This window comes from Saccostrea echinata, unplaced genomic scaffold (genome assembly GCF_033153115.1).
Source record: "Saccostrea echinata isolate AGI-Se365-2 ecotype Australia unplaced genomic scaffold, CSIRO_AGI_Sech_v1 ptg000051l, whole genome shotgun sequence".
In the NCBI taxonomy this organism is placed as follows: Eukaryota; Metazoa; Mollusca; class Bivalvia; order Ostreida; family Ostreidae; genus Saccostrea; species Saccostrea echinata.
The window spans coordinates 3606748-3624619 of NW_026889800.1; the positions used below are offsets into that span (position 1 = coordinate 3606748).

The 17872-nt window shown below is 34.2% G+C and overlaps 1 protein-coding gene across 1 annotated transcript; it reads right to left on the bottom strand.

Annotated features, from left to right (window-relative positions):
- Positions 1-863: 863 nt before the first annotated feature.
- On the bottom strand, positions 864-17069 carry LOC133203633 (transient receptor potential cation channel subfamily M member-like 2). The gene is made up of 14 exons (XM_061339405.1): positions 16864-17069; positions 16219-16335; positions 15328-15390; positions 13674-13779; positions 12689-12847; positions 12403-12499; positions 11795-12035; positions 9062-9115; positions 8665-8817; positions 4151-4414; positions 1877-2087; positions 1580-1670; positions 1075-1226; positions 864-964 (listed from the first exon to the last, which is right to left on the bottom strand). Exons 1-14 carry the CDS (start codon positions 17005-17007, stop codon positions 885-887), a joined length of 1932 nt encoding a protein of 643 aa, XP_061195389.1. The 5' UTR covers positions 17008-17069; the 3' UTR covers positions 864-884.
- Positions 17070-17872: the final 803 nt, after the last annotated feature.

The following is a 17872-nucleotide window of genomic DNA, read 5'->3' on the forward strand; positions in this document are numbered from 1 at the left end:
CGATTTTTTTTTTCAGAAACCACTTCGATCAAAAGATTGCTTGGGTAATTACCGATAAAAATGAAAAAAAGAATTTTCACTTTTCTTCTGTTTCCATGGCAATGGTAATCATTAATGAATTTGCTTTTACTCAACTTGAGTTTCTCATCATAATTTCTGGGAAATTTCATCACAGTTGTCCAAGCAACCTCTTACAAAATATGTGCGGGTATAAACTGTTTGCAACAGATTCTAACTTTTTTATATATATAAATCACTTAGACACAATGCAAGGAACAGTCCTTTAAAGTTTTTAAATGATTGCTGAGTAGACACTGAGAAAACAGAAATTTAAGAATTTTCACTTTTCCTATTTTTTCTTGCCAACCAATGAGTAACTTGAAAATTTAAAATGTTTTCTGCAGAACTACTATTATTAATTATCTTTTCTTTAAAGTTTTATGACGATTGGACAATGATTCAATGAGAAAAGGCCCAGACAAAATTCTTGGCTTTTCCACGGCAACGGTAATATTTTGAAATTGAAGGTGTTTACTGCACAATAACAGTTGGTGATCATCTTTTGTGGAAAGTTTCAGCAAGATTGTCCCAGAAACCGGCGAGAACATTTACGGACAAAGCTTATTGATAACAATTACAATCCCCGATAACGTTCGCGTTGACATAAAAAGACACACGTTTAGGTTGACAAAATGGTAAAGTGAGAAGTTAAAAATGATTTGACAATCAAAAATATATTCCTTCAGTTTCAACCCATTCAAACAAAATTAAACAAGCTAGAGGGAAAAAAAATCAATTCAATCATAAATGAACAAATCATGTTTTGTAAAGAAAAAAAAAAGAATATACGAATATTCGTCGTTAAGAGAATGTTCAATTATTTTTTATTTCTCTAAGGATCTTCCAGCCATGATATACTGTAGAATCTGGCGTTCACGAGTACGTTTCAATTCCTTTTGTACATCTATAAATTAAATATATCACATTAAAAGAATGGAAATTTGTGCAAATCAAAATTATCTGAGATATATGATGAATTCAAAATAATTCATATCAAAATATTTTCAGGCTTACTATTGCGTTTTCTTTTACAAAGTTTAATCAAGCGCCATAGATTGATGTAGTCAAGGTTTCCGAATGTCCTGCGTCTGAAGTCTTGAATCACGTGGTACCTTTCATATTGCCAAATGAGTGCAGATTTCGCCAGAACTTTTTCATAAGTTGTTCTGTTTAGAGATATTAATTTATAATTTTACTTGTTGCAAATTTACAACTTAAAAAAATAAGGGAAAAGTTATTCAATCTACAAATGAATAATTTCGGAGAGGGATACAGGAAGCTTCAAATAGCCAAAGGAAAACGTTAAAACCTCCGACAGAGAGATACAATTAATAAAATATTTTAAAAAAGGCCATCACAGGCCGATTTTTATCAAAATTTGTAATTAAACTTGAGGATATACATGTATGAAATATAAAGATAACGAACAGAAATTAAACTTCAAAGTTCATTGGAATAATACAAATTGGAGGCCAAGCAAAACATGGACCTCTAAAAGCATACTCATCAGAATACTCACGTAAATAGGGCGATAATTAAGTTAACAATGAGCAGATTGCCCACCATCATATGTATTGCTGCTACTACAGCTTTCACGCTCCAATCAACGTCTGAAAAATTCAAAGCTTTCAAAATTTACATATCTGTATTCGACATCAAACATTTTGAATTTTGAATTATTTTCATGCATTAAGGGGTGTGAAAGGCATAAACAGAAAAAAGTCCATCAAAACTCTTTTCATTGAAACTAGATCACATGGAATTAAAAATATAAATGGAACTTGCATACTCGAAAGAGAGACTACAGATGAATTACCTGCATTGCTTTTCTCCACACCAAACTCATCATCAAACGATTCTCCGTAATACTGGTAGAAGGGATAGTAGATAATACGCCAGATTCGCCAGTCGTACCATTTCCCAGGAAACAAATCTGGTTGGTTCCGGTGGATCATAGCCTCAATAAATATTCCTACCCCCAGCACAAAGAATGCGATCGTAATTAAAAACTGCATCAGATTTAGCAGCTAAAAATATATGTTCAAATGGGTACATTGAAAAATTATATTTTTATAAATGTACGTCGGCCTTATTTTTCAGATGTCCAGCCTACAAATGTGTTTTAATCTATGACATGTGACCTAGGACCAGAGAAGCATTGCAAATTAACTCCTTATCCTTTATAGTATTTCACTGTTGAAAATGTAATAAATGTGTTTATCTACAGGGCCATTTTATACATAAAGTGAACCTAGCTCGTTGTCTATGTAATTTGTAATATTTATTTTTTTAAGATGTGCTATCTCCTTAATCATTATCTCATTATTATCAATTTTAATTCAGAACAGTGATATATATATATATATATATATACATTGGAACAATACAAATTCAAACTGGTATCAGGAGCCATAAAGAAGTATGCATCCCCTGTCGACCAGTCACACTCGCAACGTGATTTCCATGATCAGACAAACGCAAAATTCTGTAGACAATTTAGTCTGAGAACAATGGCCAACAATATGTATGAAAAACTCCAACCAACATTCGACTTAACGACCGATTGTACTTGCTAAAAAGTTATTGTATCGACTATAGAATTTGCTTTAGCATATAAACTGTAGATAAAATATAAAATCAAATCCTATTCGATTTATAACAAAGAAAAAAAAATTGATGTGTATGAACAAGGTTCAAAAGAAGAAAAATTCAAAAAAAAATTCGAAAACTTGGTCAACATTTTGTTAGCGCAACTAACAAGGATAATGATATTTTCTTTTGATAAATTCTGCCTCGGGATCAGTGGAAAACGTATACCGACAGGAAATTAAGGAATGTTTTGGATAAGGAAGTCAAAATCGTATAAAAAAATTAAATAATTTCAAAATCCTCTATTCCAACTTTCTATGATAAATGCATTTAATTGTAGAGATCATTACTTTATGAAATATTACATTCTGCGTTAACTTTGACACAAAATGTAATAACGCAAAATGTAATATTCCAAAAAGGTGTATTTTTTACATTTTTAAGTTGTCATATTTTGCGTTGATTTTGACGCAAAATGTAAAAACGCAAAATGTAATAACAAGGTGATAAAAGTAAAATTCATAAATAAAAACAGTTTGTGATATAATATATATCATCATAGTTCAATCTAACAAGGAGCATTATTTTAACGTTTCATCTCATTAATCATAAATTACAAGAAATGAGAAAGAAAAAAAAGTTCTTGAAGATTGCAGAACTCTGTATTGGTCATTAAACTTTTGGTTTGAATATATAGTTTTGAAAGATCACTTAATGTTCGTTTCAGAAATATTGGTGTCAGGATCTAAAAGTCAAGTTTTAAACGAAAAGTTGCTTTTTGATATGAGAAGAAATAAATATTTATAATAATCAAATAAGATTATAGGGTTATAATCAGGATTGACTGGTCGAGGGGACGTCTACTCCTTCTAGGCCCAAGAACCCGGCTCTGGTGTTTCCAGGGGTCCGAGTTTTTGCCTGTTCATGATTCGTTTTGTTCATTGTATTTGTGAGATTAATCGTTAATCGTTTTTTTTTTTCATTATCACTAAATCCGGAATTTACCAAATAGTTAACTTGTTTAAGATCGATCGTTATCTTCCACTTTTTCACATAAGTGATTTTGATCCAATTCTTCAAGCAAATAAACAAATTGTGCTTTCATTTTGCAAAGAAAACTGGTCACCTTACTTCTTTCGGATTTTTTTTTATGTTAAATATATTCAGAGAAGGCTTGCAAAACTAATAAAACTTGAAAAACTACAGACACAAAGAATGTGAACAAGAGATACTTGGCTTCTAAATAAACATAATTATTACCCTGGTACTATATATGCGACTCCCTAACTAAAATTAGCTTTATGAAAGGATTCATGGATTTTCCATAAATGTGCAGTATTTTTGGGCTTGTCAATACATTTTCTCGTTGTCGTTATGTTCTTTTATATGAAGAAAAAAAATACTTTACCAATAACGATCTAAAACTTTTAAAAGATGCAGTGATAAAAGACAGTTGTTATCAATTTTGAACAAAAATATATTTAATTTTACCGGTACCAACCATGTGTTTGAGGAAAAGGAAGGTTATTCCTGTGTACCGGTGAATAACAAAAACACGCATGTACCGCAGGTACGAGAACAGCAGTAAAAGGGCACACAAGCGAGTAGCCATTGTGAAAGTCTTGGTTGGTTTCCGTCTAGATATTACAGTAAAAACAACTAGAATGACACAAACGAGTCCCAAAACCTTCCACATGTCATTTAATCGAGAGAGAAATCTGTATCTGCCTTTCCTCCTTGTTTCTGTTCTTTTCCATAAAATGCCCTAAAATAGAAGAAGTAATTTAAGGTCATTCTTAGTTATTGCACGTCCTTTTTGTTCTCATTTACAATTAAGGCTTTACTGTGGTATAAGTAATAGTTATTGTATATTTATTATGGTGTATCCTGATTTATTTGGACGAAGGGCGGTGACGAGTTCGAAGCACGAGTCTCCGCCCCTTTCGTCCAAGTAAATCAGGATACACCATAATAAATATTCAATAACTTTCTTGTATCATGGCCAATCAAAATATCAATAATTGTCTTGTGACCGGTGTTCGATGCGTGATTTTTAATAAGACCAATAAAAAATCTAGTTTTTGTCAGGTGACTACGTGCAAATTCTCTCCTTCCCGCCACTATTTTTTTCTAATACGCACTTTTTGTCCGTGTTTCAACGGTAGAGGATGTCGGACTGCAGCTTTCCAACTGTGAACACGGACGATTTACGAGATTTAGGCCTCGATTTTTTATCGAATGATGATGACTTAATTTTATCTCAGGCCTGCGAAAAAATAGAAATGAACTATTGTTTTGGAGAAATTAAACTTGAGGATTTCGACATGGATTTTGACGCAGACCTAGGAAATCAAATGAATTTTGACTTGAGCCTTGAGACAGAGAATGGCGGGGTTCGTGACATGGATATGGAAACAAAAAATGAATGTGTTCAAAATTTCGAAGTACCACGATTTGGTTTTGAAGTTGAAGAGGGGGAAATTCAAGCGTTGATAGAGAGTCAAGAAAATCGCAACACGAAAAAAAATACACGTTGGTCATTTAATATTTTTGAAAGTTGGCGGCGTGAACGAAATGCGCAGTGTCAAGGGCAAGAACTCTTTATACCAGAAATCGAAACTATGGACGCGGTGCAGCTGAACTTTTATTTAGGAAGGTTTATTATGAGAGTACGTAGAAAAGATGGCAATGAATATCCTGCAAAAACATTGTACTACATTAGCTGTGGCATTTTAAGATATTTACGGGATCGTGAAATTTATGACAAGAACTTTCTCGATGCGGCGGATCCAAGATTTGCAGGGTTCCGTAAAATATTGGACAGTAAAATGAAGGACGCATTAAGCAGAGGAGTTGGGGGAAAACGAAAACAAGCAGATCCCATACTTCCCGAAGATGAGGCTACAATCTGGGAGAAAGGGATTTTCGGGATGAACAATGCAGAAACCCTTCAGAACACTGTGTTTTATTACAGTTGCAAGTTCTTTGGATTAAGGGGTCATGACGAACATCATTCTCTCCAATGTGACCAGTTTTTTCTTGGTGAGGATAATAGGGGGAAATTCATCGAATTCACAGGCAGATCAACAAAGACCTTCAAGGGAGGACTAGCTCACAAGGAACTACACAACAAGCAAATACGGCACTACTGTCAGCCCGGTAAGTCCCTTCCCCGCTTTTTATTTATTGTATATATTATAGGTTTGAGCAGGTGTTGATCCAGAAATTTTTTCCAGGGAGGGGAGGGTCCAACCCAGTCCAAAAAAAAAAATAAATTTTCAACCCATAAATTTCTTGACAAGCAAGAAAAAAAAAAAAGAAAAAAAAACAAGTCTATTGTCAAGCGTGAAAAAACCTATTTCGTAGGGGAATTGAGGGGGTCAACACTGATTTTCTAAGGGGTGTCGAAAGTCTTTTTTTTTATCTGCTTCAGTATATACATTTGATAACAATGCAAATTCCGGGGGGGGGGGGGGGGTGTTCCAGATCTCCTTCTGGATCCGCGCATGTTGAGGTTACTGTTTGCATTTTACATCAAAATACTGTGTTTTCTTTTTTTTTTTATCTCAACTCCTAAAATTAATTTTTAAAAAACGTGTCGTTGTTTATGCAAAGCTTTAATATATTTGAACGTATTTTTTCAGGGGAGCGATGCATGGCTGATTTTTTTAAAGTATACTTAGATGCTCTAGGAAACGAAGGATCGTTTTACCGCCGCCCACTGGCAGGCTTGCCCCCTCGTTATGGCTCGCAATTAGTCGGTGTTAAAAAATTAAAATCCCTGATAAAGGTAATCTGTGAAAAAGCAGGTCTGAAGGGAAACTATACAAACCATTCAGGAAAAAGAACATGTGCAACGGCACTCTATCAAAACGGAGTCGAGGAACAGGAGATTATGGGTAGAACGGGGCATCGGTCAGAAATGGGAGTGCGGGCCTACAAACGTGGAAATGCAGAGATTGCGTGCACGGTGTCAAAAGTTTTAAATCCCCCAGAACCTAAATTGCCGAAGAAAGAACCCAAGGATGCCCTTGGACCTCTGTTGGATATATCTACATCTAATAAAATGAACGTTCATGACAAAGTGGAAGTTTTGGGTCAGACCGGTGGTAGCAGTACATTTAACAACTGCACTTTCATTTCGTATTAAACCGTTTAAACTGTTGAAAGTATTTTGGGATACATGACTGTGTGTTCAATTAAAAAATAAACCTTTATTTCAGTGACAAAAGTGTTGTCTTTATATTGAAAAAAAAAAAAAATTATTCTGTAAATTCAAATTAAAAAAATTAAAACGTTGAAATTGCCTAAGTGTTCAATAATTTATTTACACGGCACAGTTTTTGCTGGCTCCGCCCATCGGTGTATCTCCAGTTATTGTACACTTGACTTCAAAGGAAAAACACCACAGCCATGATACAAATATATTTGTTTTATATAGATCAGAAATACACTTTAGAACACGTCAGGGATATTCTATCGTATTGTCACTTGAATTATGCACATACTGTAAATGTTTTATATTTAGCGTGAACGATATTTGGCGGAAATTGATTTTTGAAACAAGTAAGCGTAGATTTGAATTAGCACATTTCTCAATGTTTTTATTTATGTGTATAAGCGTTGTACTTGAATTAGCGTAAGTTTCTCTCCGCCAAAAGCACTAAAAAGAATAAACAACAAAATGTAATATGTTTACTGTAATCTACATTTTTCGACGACGATTTCTCAAAACAATAGTTACTTTTATTCATCTTTCGACTCAATATATCCCATTTTGCTGACACCTCTGCTTCATAACTGATGTTTTACTGACAGTAGACGATAAGGCCAACTAACAACTAAATTGTATGACAAACGGGGTGACATACGATTTTTGCATCGTCAAAGGTCCTTATATATAAACTTATATTCCGCTATCATCTGGTGTTTACATTTCCCAACTTATTCGGTACGCAAGAGCATGTCTGTAGATTTTTTTGATATCGAACACTGTTCGAACTCACGACCTCCCGATCACGGAGCGAGCGTTCTACCGTCTGAGCTACCGTGAACGGTACAAAAACTTTGATTTACCATAGTAAAAACTTTGATACTTTGACTAACTATAGTAAAACCCGTGGAATTAGGTTTTTAATTCCCATTCTTGATATTTTATGATATTTCTTAGTCAAAATTCAAAAAGCTTCAGAGAACTTTTTATAAACCCGACCCCTCCCCTAAAAATATAAATGTTAGAGAAATGAATTATATAAGGTTGGTGATATATGAGCACATTCATTTAAATATATTTAATTAAATGCGGATTTAATGTAAGGAAAATTCATACTATTTATTAAACATTTGCGTCATTTAGAACCAAAATTTCTGCTCCATAAACTTCGGTAAACATTTATGTAATTTATAAATGTAAATATTGCATTAGAATGAAGTAGTTTTGAAATTTAGATTAACATGTACACCCCCCCCCCCCCCACCCCGCCCCATCTCCACCAACTAAAATCGGCAAATTAGCAAAAAAAATTATCAAAATACTTTAACAAGTTAATAAACTATTATTGAAACTTTGATATAGTATGAAATATGGAGATAACGAACAGAAAGTACATTAAAACAACACAATCCTGGTGCAGAGCATTCAAGGACCTCCAAAAACATCAGGTGGGATCAGGTGCCATGAAGGAGTGAGCATTCCCTGTGAGCACCACTTGCCGGTGGAGGGCTGTACATTTAGACCTATACTCGGCACTTTGGGCCGTTGAGCAGTGAGGTATCTTTTTCGTCTCAGCATCTACTGCTACACGGGACTTCAGTTTATACGGTCTCATCCGAAGGACCGGCCTTCCGCAGTGGATTCGAACCTGCGACGTAACGATCTACTCCTTAAATCGCGGCTCTAGAGCAAACGCTCTAACTACTGCGACTGGAGAAACTCGTAAACAATAATACCATAATGCTGAAGAAACTCGTAAACAATAATACCATAATGCTGAAGAAACTCGTAAACAATAATACCATAATGCTGACGATGTCATTGAAGAAATCTAAGCCTGTCCAGACGTAGAGGCTGAATTCAAACAGTAGTAGGAACAAAGACATGTCCTCATATCTTTTTAGAGGTGTTAGTACGACAAAGCTGTACATCAGGAGGATAATCCCAAAGAATAACTGTAAAAAGGTAAAAAAAAAAAAGAGCATTATTACATAGTAAAATATTATCAACTATAATAAAATTTGCTAGGGCTCTCATAACAGTAATCGTCTAGCAGGAGACTTCTTTTTATATGAACTACCTTGATATGTGTATAAAATATACTCTGGGGAAAAGATGACGGATTTGACATATTTATCACTTTAATGCAATTTTAGAGATTTATAATTTATCAACCAACTTAACTTTGGATTTACTTACGTAATGTAGAACAAAATGGAAACAAGGGGCACCTCCTGAGACGTAAGGGTGCTTCTAAAAAAACCAATTAAGTGTCAGTACTAGCTTATCCAGTGTTAGAACTAGCATATCAAGTGTAACTACTAGAGTATCAAGTGTCACTACTAGGGTATCAAGTGTCAGTATTAGCATATCAAGTATCAGTATTAGCATATCAAGTATCAGTATTAGCATATCAAGTGTCACTACTAGAGTATCAAGTGTCAGTACTAGAGTATCAAGTGTCACTACTACAGTATCAAGTGTCACTACTAGAGTATCAAGTGTCGGTACTAGGGTATCAAGTGTCTGTACTAGAGTAACAAGTGTCACTACTAGAGTATCAAATGTCTGTACTAGAGTATCAAGTGTCACTACTAGAGTATCAAGTGTCTGTACTAGAGTATCAAGTGTCTGTACTAGAGTATCAAGTGTCACTACTAGAGTATCAAGTGTCTGTACTAGAGTATCAAGTGTCTGTACTAGAGTATCAAGTGTCTGTACTAGAGTATCAAGTTTCACTAAAAGAGTATCAAGTGTCGGTACTAGAGTGTCAAGTGTCGATACTAGCGTATCAAGTGTCACTACTAGAGTATCAAGTGTCTGTACTAGAGTATCAAGTGTCACTACTAGAGTATCAAGTGTCTGTACTAGAGTATCAAGTGTCTGTACTGGAGTATCAAGTGCCTGTACTAGAGTATCAAGTGTCTGTACTAGAGTATCAAGTGTCTGTACTAGAGTATCAAGTGTCACTACTAGAGCATCAAGTGTCTGTACTAGAGTATCAAGTGTCGATACTAGCGTATCAAGTGTCACTACTAGAGTATCAAGTGTCTGTACTAGAGTATCAAGTGTCTGTACTAGATTTATCAAGTGTCTGTACTAGAGTATCAAGTGTCACTACTAGAGTGTCTGTATTAGAGTATCAAGTGTCACTACTAGAGTATCAAGTGTCTGTACTAGAGTATCAAGTGTCTGTACTAGAGTATCAAGTGTCTGTACAAGCAAATAAAGTATCAGTACTAGCATACCAAGTAATATTTCATTGCTATTAAACAACATCAACTGTACAACTAAATTTAAAAAAAAAAGATAAACAATAAAAAAAAATACACTGACGAATATATGAAAGAAAAATCCAAATCTAAATTTTTGATTTTAATCACAGCCCAAATTGACAACATGGTACCAGCTAGCGGTGAGAACAGCTCATATTGACGACATGGTACTAGCTAGCGGTGAGAACAGCTCATATTGATTACATGGTAACAACTAGTGGTGAGAACAGCTCATATTGATTACATGGTAACAACTAGTGGTGAGAACAGGTCATATTGACGACATGTTACCAGCTAGCGATGTGATGAACAGCTCATTTTGACGACAAGGTAACAACTAGCGATGAGAACAGCTCATATTGACAACATGATATCAGCTAGCGGTGAGAACAGCTCATATTGACGACATGATATCAGCTAGTGGTGAGAACAGCTCATATTGACAACATGGTAACAACTAGCGGTGAGAACAACTCATATTGACAACATGGTAACAACAAGGGATGAAAACAACTCATATTGATGACATGATATCAGCTAGCGGTGAGAACAACTCATATTGACGACATGGTAACAACTAGTGGTGAGAACAGCTTATATTGACGACATGGTATCAACTAGCCATTAGAACAGCTCATATTTACGACATAGTATCAACTAGCGGTGAGAACAGCTCATATAGACAACATGGTACCAGCTAGCAGTGAGAACAGCTCATATTGACAACATGGTACAAGCTAGCGGTGAGAACAGGTCATATTGATTACATGGTAATAACTAGTGGTGAGACGGGTCATATTGACGACATAGTGCCGGCTAGCGATGTGAACAGCTCATTTGACGACGAGGTAACAACTAGAGATGAGAACAGCTCTACTTGACAACATGATACATGTATCAGCTAGCGGTGAGAACAACTCATATTGACGACATGGTAACAACTAGTGGTGAGAACAGCTTATATTGACGACATGATATCAACTAGCGGTGAGAACAGCTCATATTTACGACATGGTATCAGCTAGCGGTGAGAACAGCTCATATTGACAACATGGTACCAGCTAGCGGTGAGAACAGCTCATATTGACAACATGGTACGAGCTAGCGGTGTTAACAGCTTATATTGACGACATGGTAGCAACTAGCGGTGAGAACAGCTCATATTGACGACATGGTAGCAACTAGCTGTGAGAACAGCTCATATTGATTACATTGTACCAGCTAGCGGTGAGGACAGCTCATTTTGACGACATGGCACTAGCTAGCGGACTGCTTTTTGATTGATCCTTTTGTGATGACACGTAGTAATAGTAATAGTAATATAAAAATTTATATAGCGCTCTATCAATTTGAGTCCTCTAAAGCGCTTTACAATTAAAATATATAAAAAGAGACAATGTTTAAAATACATAAAAAAGACATGTGAATAAAATTAATCATAATGTCTCTATCTAAATATAAGCCATATTTATATTAAGAAATCACAAATTAAAAGCTAGTTTGAAAAGATGTGTTTTAAGATCCTTTTTAAAACTGGGCAATGAAATACATTCTCTAAGTTTAAAAGGCAGAGAGTTCCAGAGACTCGATGCGGCCTTGTCTATATGTCTATACGTAATATGAGATAAGGAATTCATAAAGTAATTAATTAACGTACCCAAAAATCTGTGCAAAATCTCAAACCGCTCGGAATAAGACCATTATACCATATCTTGTCCAAGAGACCAACGGAACATGGATGGGCAATGATATCGTACATCTTAGATTCATATGCAAATGATAGAGGTCGGGCTTGGATAGTCCAGACTGTGTCCAATTCGTCCAAAATTTCAAAAGCAAGTACTTCGTCTGTCTGATAAAGATTGTCCATCATGCTTAAAACCCGGTCTCTAAAAACTCTATCAAAGGAATAAACTAAGGTTAATTAGTTCGCATGAGCATGATCTAATATATAAATATACAAATCACAAGACACAATCTGGTATTCACTATTCCTTAGTGATGTGTAACTTTACTCATCCTGAATAAAACAATGGTAAATTCCTTCCATTTCTAAAATTTAATGGTCTTTTATATATCTTGTATATCAGCCATTCCATCATAGATATTAAAATTATTCTCAAAGTTAAATATTTAGTTCTCATGATATTTTACATTCTGTTGTCTTTTCATTTTGAATTTTGATAGGGCTTTATTATTTAAATACGGTACCAATAAATAAAGGTTAGAACACGTGTGAGACATCTACAGATTATCTCCCCTTACTTTGACTGTTCCTTTAGCTTTTCTGAAAGCTTATCATCCTTCAGTTTGGCTATGGAAGACATCTTTTGGAGAATTAATGCACTGACAAGACCAGTATCTATAGACAAATAAGTAATTCATCGGATTTTGAAAAACTTTAATTTTTAAATCTAGAACAGATCAATTCAATTCTTGAACCTTCGAGAAACATTTGTAAATCAAGTAAAAAGAAACCAGTATCTTTTTATGTAAAAGGAAAGGGGGATTTAGAAATGACACAATAAATAGAAGAATAAAGTACACGTACAGAGTTGATTGGCTACTCTCCTCCAGACCAGGGTAGCAATGTCCGTCCTATGAGTCAATAATGACCACAGAAGGACTGCCTGTAGAAGATTTTGTCGATACACATATTCTTTTCTTCTCTGAGTCCTACAGTTTGTAAATAATCTGGGATCCTCAGTTTCTGTTTTGAAAAAACAAATTTCAACACGCTGCTAAATCGCAATTAATGTTTCAAAAGATTTCTTCTTCCTTTTTATTTCCTTAAATATTGACGCCATATTTTTTCAACAAATTTATAATTATTATTCCCTAGTGCCAAAACGCTCATCTGTGTGTTCTTGACCGAATGGTTTGTAAGATTTCATTTCTGCTATATTGCAATAAAAAAAAAATGTTGCGCATTATATGGAACGCCCCTAGATTTAAGGGGTCACGACTTAATCCAATCTGGAATATCAGCATGACTACTGGGAATCTGCTGTCCTGGTGCACAGGTGCTTGTGGACAGGACCCCTGATATACCCGGGGTATTAAAAAATACAATACCCCGTGGTATAATTGTTTTAAGAAATTGTTTATTTTACGTTATTTGTTGATTTTTCCATATGGAATTCATTGTAAATGTGTGCTATAAGAATGATTTATGAAAAAATAAAATTATCTTTAAACCTGGTGTATATATACGAGGAGGAAGGGGGTCTAAAAGCATCTGTGTTCTGGCGAAGAATTGTACCTTCTCTTCTCTACATAAATTAATTATGTGAGATGCTTCAATCTCACCATTGTTCATTAATTGAATAAACTTGAATCGAAACAACGTTAACATAACAATGTTTGTATATCAATATTATTTAGTATAAATATAGTGCAGAACTCATTGTACTTATACGTTCTCTCTTTTATTTTAAAATCACTTATGCAAAGATGATCTTTAAAGGGAAAACATATTTTTGTAAAAAAAAAAAAAAAAAAAAAAAAAAAAAAAAAAAAAAAAAAAAAAAACTCACTGTTGTAATTAAGAAGTCTTTTACACATTTTCTGAGCAATTTTATGGCAATCTGTTTCACCATCAAAAAGATGCTTTGCAAGTTTCTCCTTCCCTTTCTCCATTTCCTACATCATACAGTAAAATAAACCTATGACGAGGTACTAGTGGAAAATTAGTACAAGCTTGTACATTTGCATACTGAATATTACCATCATTCATTCTTACAAAGATGTATCATAAATTCTCTTGACTTTGACAAAGTGAATTAAAAGTGTAGTTATCTTTTTGTACGTATTAAACTTTTTACGTATCTCAAAGATAAATTCATCAAATTTTTTTTGATATAATTTGTGTTATTGTTGCAAGATTTATTTTAAAAATAGATTTCATTAATAAGAAGCCCCATGGGTAACAACGCTCATATCAGTCACTATGGTTCAGTTTTCGTCATCATCAGAGTTTGTCCTCCTGTATATTCCTACGTAAAACTTTGATTCCTTCCTGTGACCCCGACCTACCCCCATGATTTGAACAACCTTGAATCTACACTATCTGAGGATACTTCAATATTCAAATGACTAATTATGATTTTGATGTTCTTGAGAGCATTTTAATGATGTGGCTCCGACCTACCCCAGCAGGTCATGATTTGAACAAACTTTGATCTACACTACCTGAGGGTACCTCTATATAAAAATGACTAATCATGGTTTTGCTGTTCTTGAGAAAAAAAACTTATAAATTTTAAAGATTTTTCCTTTATATTCCAATGTAAAATTCTCATCTCCCATTGTGGAACCACCTTACCCCCGGGGGTCAAGATTTTAACAAATTAGAATCTACACTACCTGAAGTTGCTTTCATACCAATATCACTAATCATGACTTTGTTATTCTTGAGAAGAAGATTTTTCCTATTTATTCCTACGTAAAACTTTGATCCAACATTACGGCCCCTCTATACCCTCTGGGAGTCATGATTGAAAAAAAGAACTTTAATCTATATTACTTTGAAATCTCTTATTTTCGTGAGGTTAATTTTCGTTATTTTCAAGTTATGAAGAGACCAACAAATTGATTTCCACCACGGAATGTAAAATGTCATATACATAACTACTCAACAATTCTTCATCCATGAAATCAAATTCCCACGACCCATAGTTTTTTCCTCAAACATTAAAATTTGAACCCTCGAAAAGACGTAATTTTACGGTATGTAATAAGGATTTCACATTTCTTTCAACTGTTTTAGACCAGTGATTCTTGGCAAGAAGATTTTAAAAAGATGCCAACAAATTTTTATTAATTGTTAATTATGTCTCGCTTGAAAGAGGGTGTTCATTTGAACAAACTTGAATTATTTTTACCCAAGAATGCATTGTCGAAAGTTTGGTTGAAAATGGCCCAGTGGTTCTGGAGAAGTCGAAAATGTGAAAAGTTTATAGACGAAGGGACGGACAGACAGATGGACAAAATGTGATCAGAAAAGCCCATTTGAGCTTTCAGCTCAGGAGAGCTAAAAACCATATCTTTCGTTAAAATCGTCATATATCTTGCAACAAACTAGGCAAAAAGTTTCAAAATCACAATTTAGAACATATCCCATTCTACCTGCAAATTTATATTAAATATAAAAATGCATGCATCAAAAGTGTTAAGCAATATTTATTTTACCATTAAAACCCAGCTCATGCCCGAAGAATCATTCTTTTCTGTAATGTGTGCAGACAAGGTATTCTGTAGTTTAGAAATAAATTTTTGTAACATATCTTTATATATTTCAAAATATAAAACGTAAATATAAAAAGTAAATATGAATAGGTTTTAAACTTTTAATGTTAAATCAATTTTTTGAATGCTGCAATTAAGGGCCCTCTCTACACTGCACCCTAATTTTAGGGTACTTTTGTGTAATTAGACAGACCCATAATTTGACACACACAAAAAATGAATTATAATCTGCATTCTATGACATAATTTAAAATAAATTCAAGCATTCTACACATTATATTAGACCAAGATAGAGTAGTTGAAAACTTTATTTGCTTCGATTTTCTCCATTTGAGAAAGCAAAATCAATTTTTCAAGATTATTACTTCATTGTCTTTGAAGATATTTCCTGGATAAAAAAGGCAGGCTCCCTATATAAAAAATGAATTAGTTAATTTCAAAATATCCTCCTTTAAACTATATAATTTTGGCAAAGTCTAAAAAACATTTTTCCTTAGTGTATAGAGGGTCCTTAAATGTAAACTTAATTTGATTTGAGGTATCTAATTCTCTGACCGCTTAAGGATCAGCAATCAAACAGATCTTGAGTAATACCCAGTCAAATATATATTCGACTGAACATAACGAGAGTAAATACTTTCGATCAGCAATGCATATCTGTGTAAATTTAAAACTATCTACCCGAAACGTAGAGGACATTGAGTATAATGAGGAAAAAGACATGCGAAAACATTTTATCGATGTTTAAAAAGAGTGAGCTAGAGAAGTCTTTTTGTATATTTTCTCTACTTAGATTTTTGTAGCATGGGATATGCAGATAGATAAAGTAGGTACCTTGTAGAGCTCGTCAATTAGCATGCCTGCAGCATGTTCTGATATTGGAAGGTTTAAGTCCAGAAGGGTGTTTACATAGTCTGTTCTGTTTGTAAGTAGAGCAGCTTTTAACAGGTCCTGAAATAAATCAAAATTTTATACATTAACATTAAAAAATCTCAAATCTAAAGAGACTAAATGGCAATGTTTCTCATTAGACTCTGTAGACCTCAAAATATATTCTGTGATTTCAAGAAAGCCGAATATGAGGAACAAGGGGGCTCTAATAAAGTATAACTCTAAATAACTCTACTGTTCTGTACAAGATTGTTCAGATTTTCGGAAAATATATGAAGGCGTTTAGAAAAAACATGAATATATTTATAATAGATATTTTCGTAAATAAATTCCCGATCACACTGCCTCAAATCATCAACTTAGTATTACACAATGTTTTATGTTTTAATAGTCAATGATCCCTAATTAAGTATGCATGTCTAAGCCTCATCTTAAATTTTCTTTTCAAGTTTTCATCCGAGCCGTAGTAAAAATTAAATACTATAGTACTTAAACTAGGCTATGCAACACATTTAAAGGAGCAATTTCCACAACACATTATATTCTAATCACAATGTTCAGTAAATATGTCAAGTTAGACAATTCTACCTGTGCCTCATTCACCACCTTCTCTGAAGAAGGATTTTCCATCTTTAGTTCTAGAAACTTAGAAAATCGGAAGAAGAGGTCCAATGGAAGTGAAAATGGTGATGAGAAGGTTGTGAAGCCGAGTGTTTCGTGTTTTTCTGACATGTGCCAGGTTTTTTCCTCCCTTTGCCAATTTTCTTCCAGTGCATAAGAACTGATACGATATCGAGACTGTGCTTTGTTCTTTGTATTCCTAACTTGTTCTTCTATGAAATAAATTAGCCAAATTAAATGCGCGTTCACCCTTTACATTTAAGAAATACAATACTGTTAATTAAGTGAAGCAGCACAACGATACACTTTTTTCTATATAATCAGGATATTTGTGAACATGCGGATTTTTTGGCTACTAATTTTACAAGAAAACAGCGGTTTCCCAGTCAGCCATGTAGAGTATATGATCATACGATGCTTTTTCTCCTCTATTATATATTTGAGTTATGCAAGCATTAGAAATCCTGTAAGATACAACCTCTAACTCTTCTGTGTTCACATAAAATACATACCTACAATATTATAGATAGAATAATACGATCTATTCTCGAGTTTCTCTATTTTAAACACGTAATCACGACAGTTACATCTTGTCAATCAAAGAATAAAATAATTCTCTCTTAATTATTATAAAAAAAGAAAGGAAACTCTCTTGTTTTGCAACAGTGTTCATAAATTAAAGCCTTACGTCGCGGGTTCGAAAACCACTGTGGGACGTGGATACCGGTCCTTCGGATGAGACCGTATAAATCGAGGTCCCGTGTCGCGGTAGATGCTTATACGAAAAAGATCCCTCACTGCTCAATGGCCCTAAGTGCCGAGTATATGTCAAAATTTGTAGCTCTCCACCGGCAAGTGGTGGAGTTTCCATATGAGTAAAAAAAATTCTCGAGAGGAACGTTAAACAACAAACAAACAAACAAATAGAAATTAAAGTTTCAAGTCAATTTCGGAGAGCTCCTATACAATTTTTTGC

Excerpts from the sequence above, each read along its gene's own strand:
- LOC133203633 (XM_061339405.1), bottom strand. The coding sequence starts at position 17,007 with ATGTCAGAAAAACACGAAACACTCGGCTTCACAACCTTCTCATCACCA. Across the intron at positions 2,088-4,150 it reads TCCTTTTCCTCAAACACATG|CTGCTAAATCTGATGCAGTT; the intron begins GTTGGTACCGGT and ends ATATATTTTTAG. Across the intron at positions 1,227-1,579 it reads TTAATTATCGCCCTATTTAC|AACAACTTATGAAAAAGTTC; the intron begins GTGAGTATTCTG and ends ATCTCTAAACAG.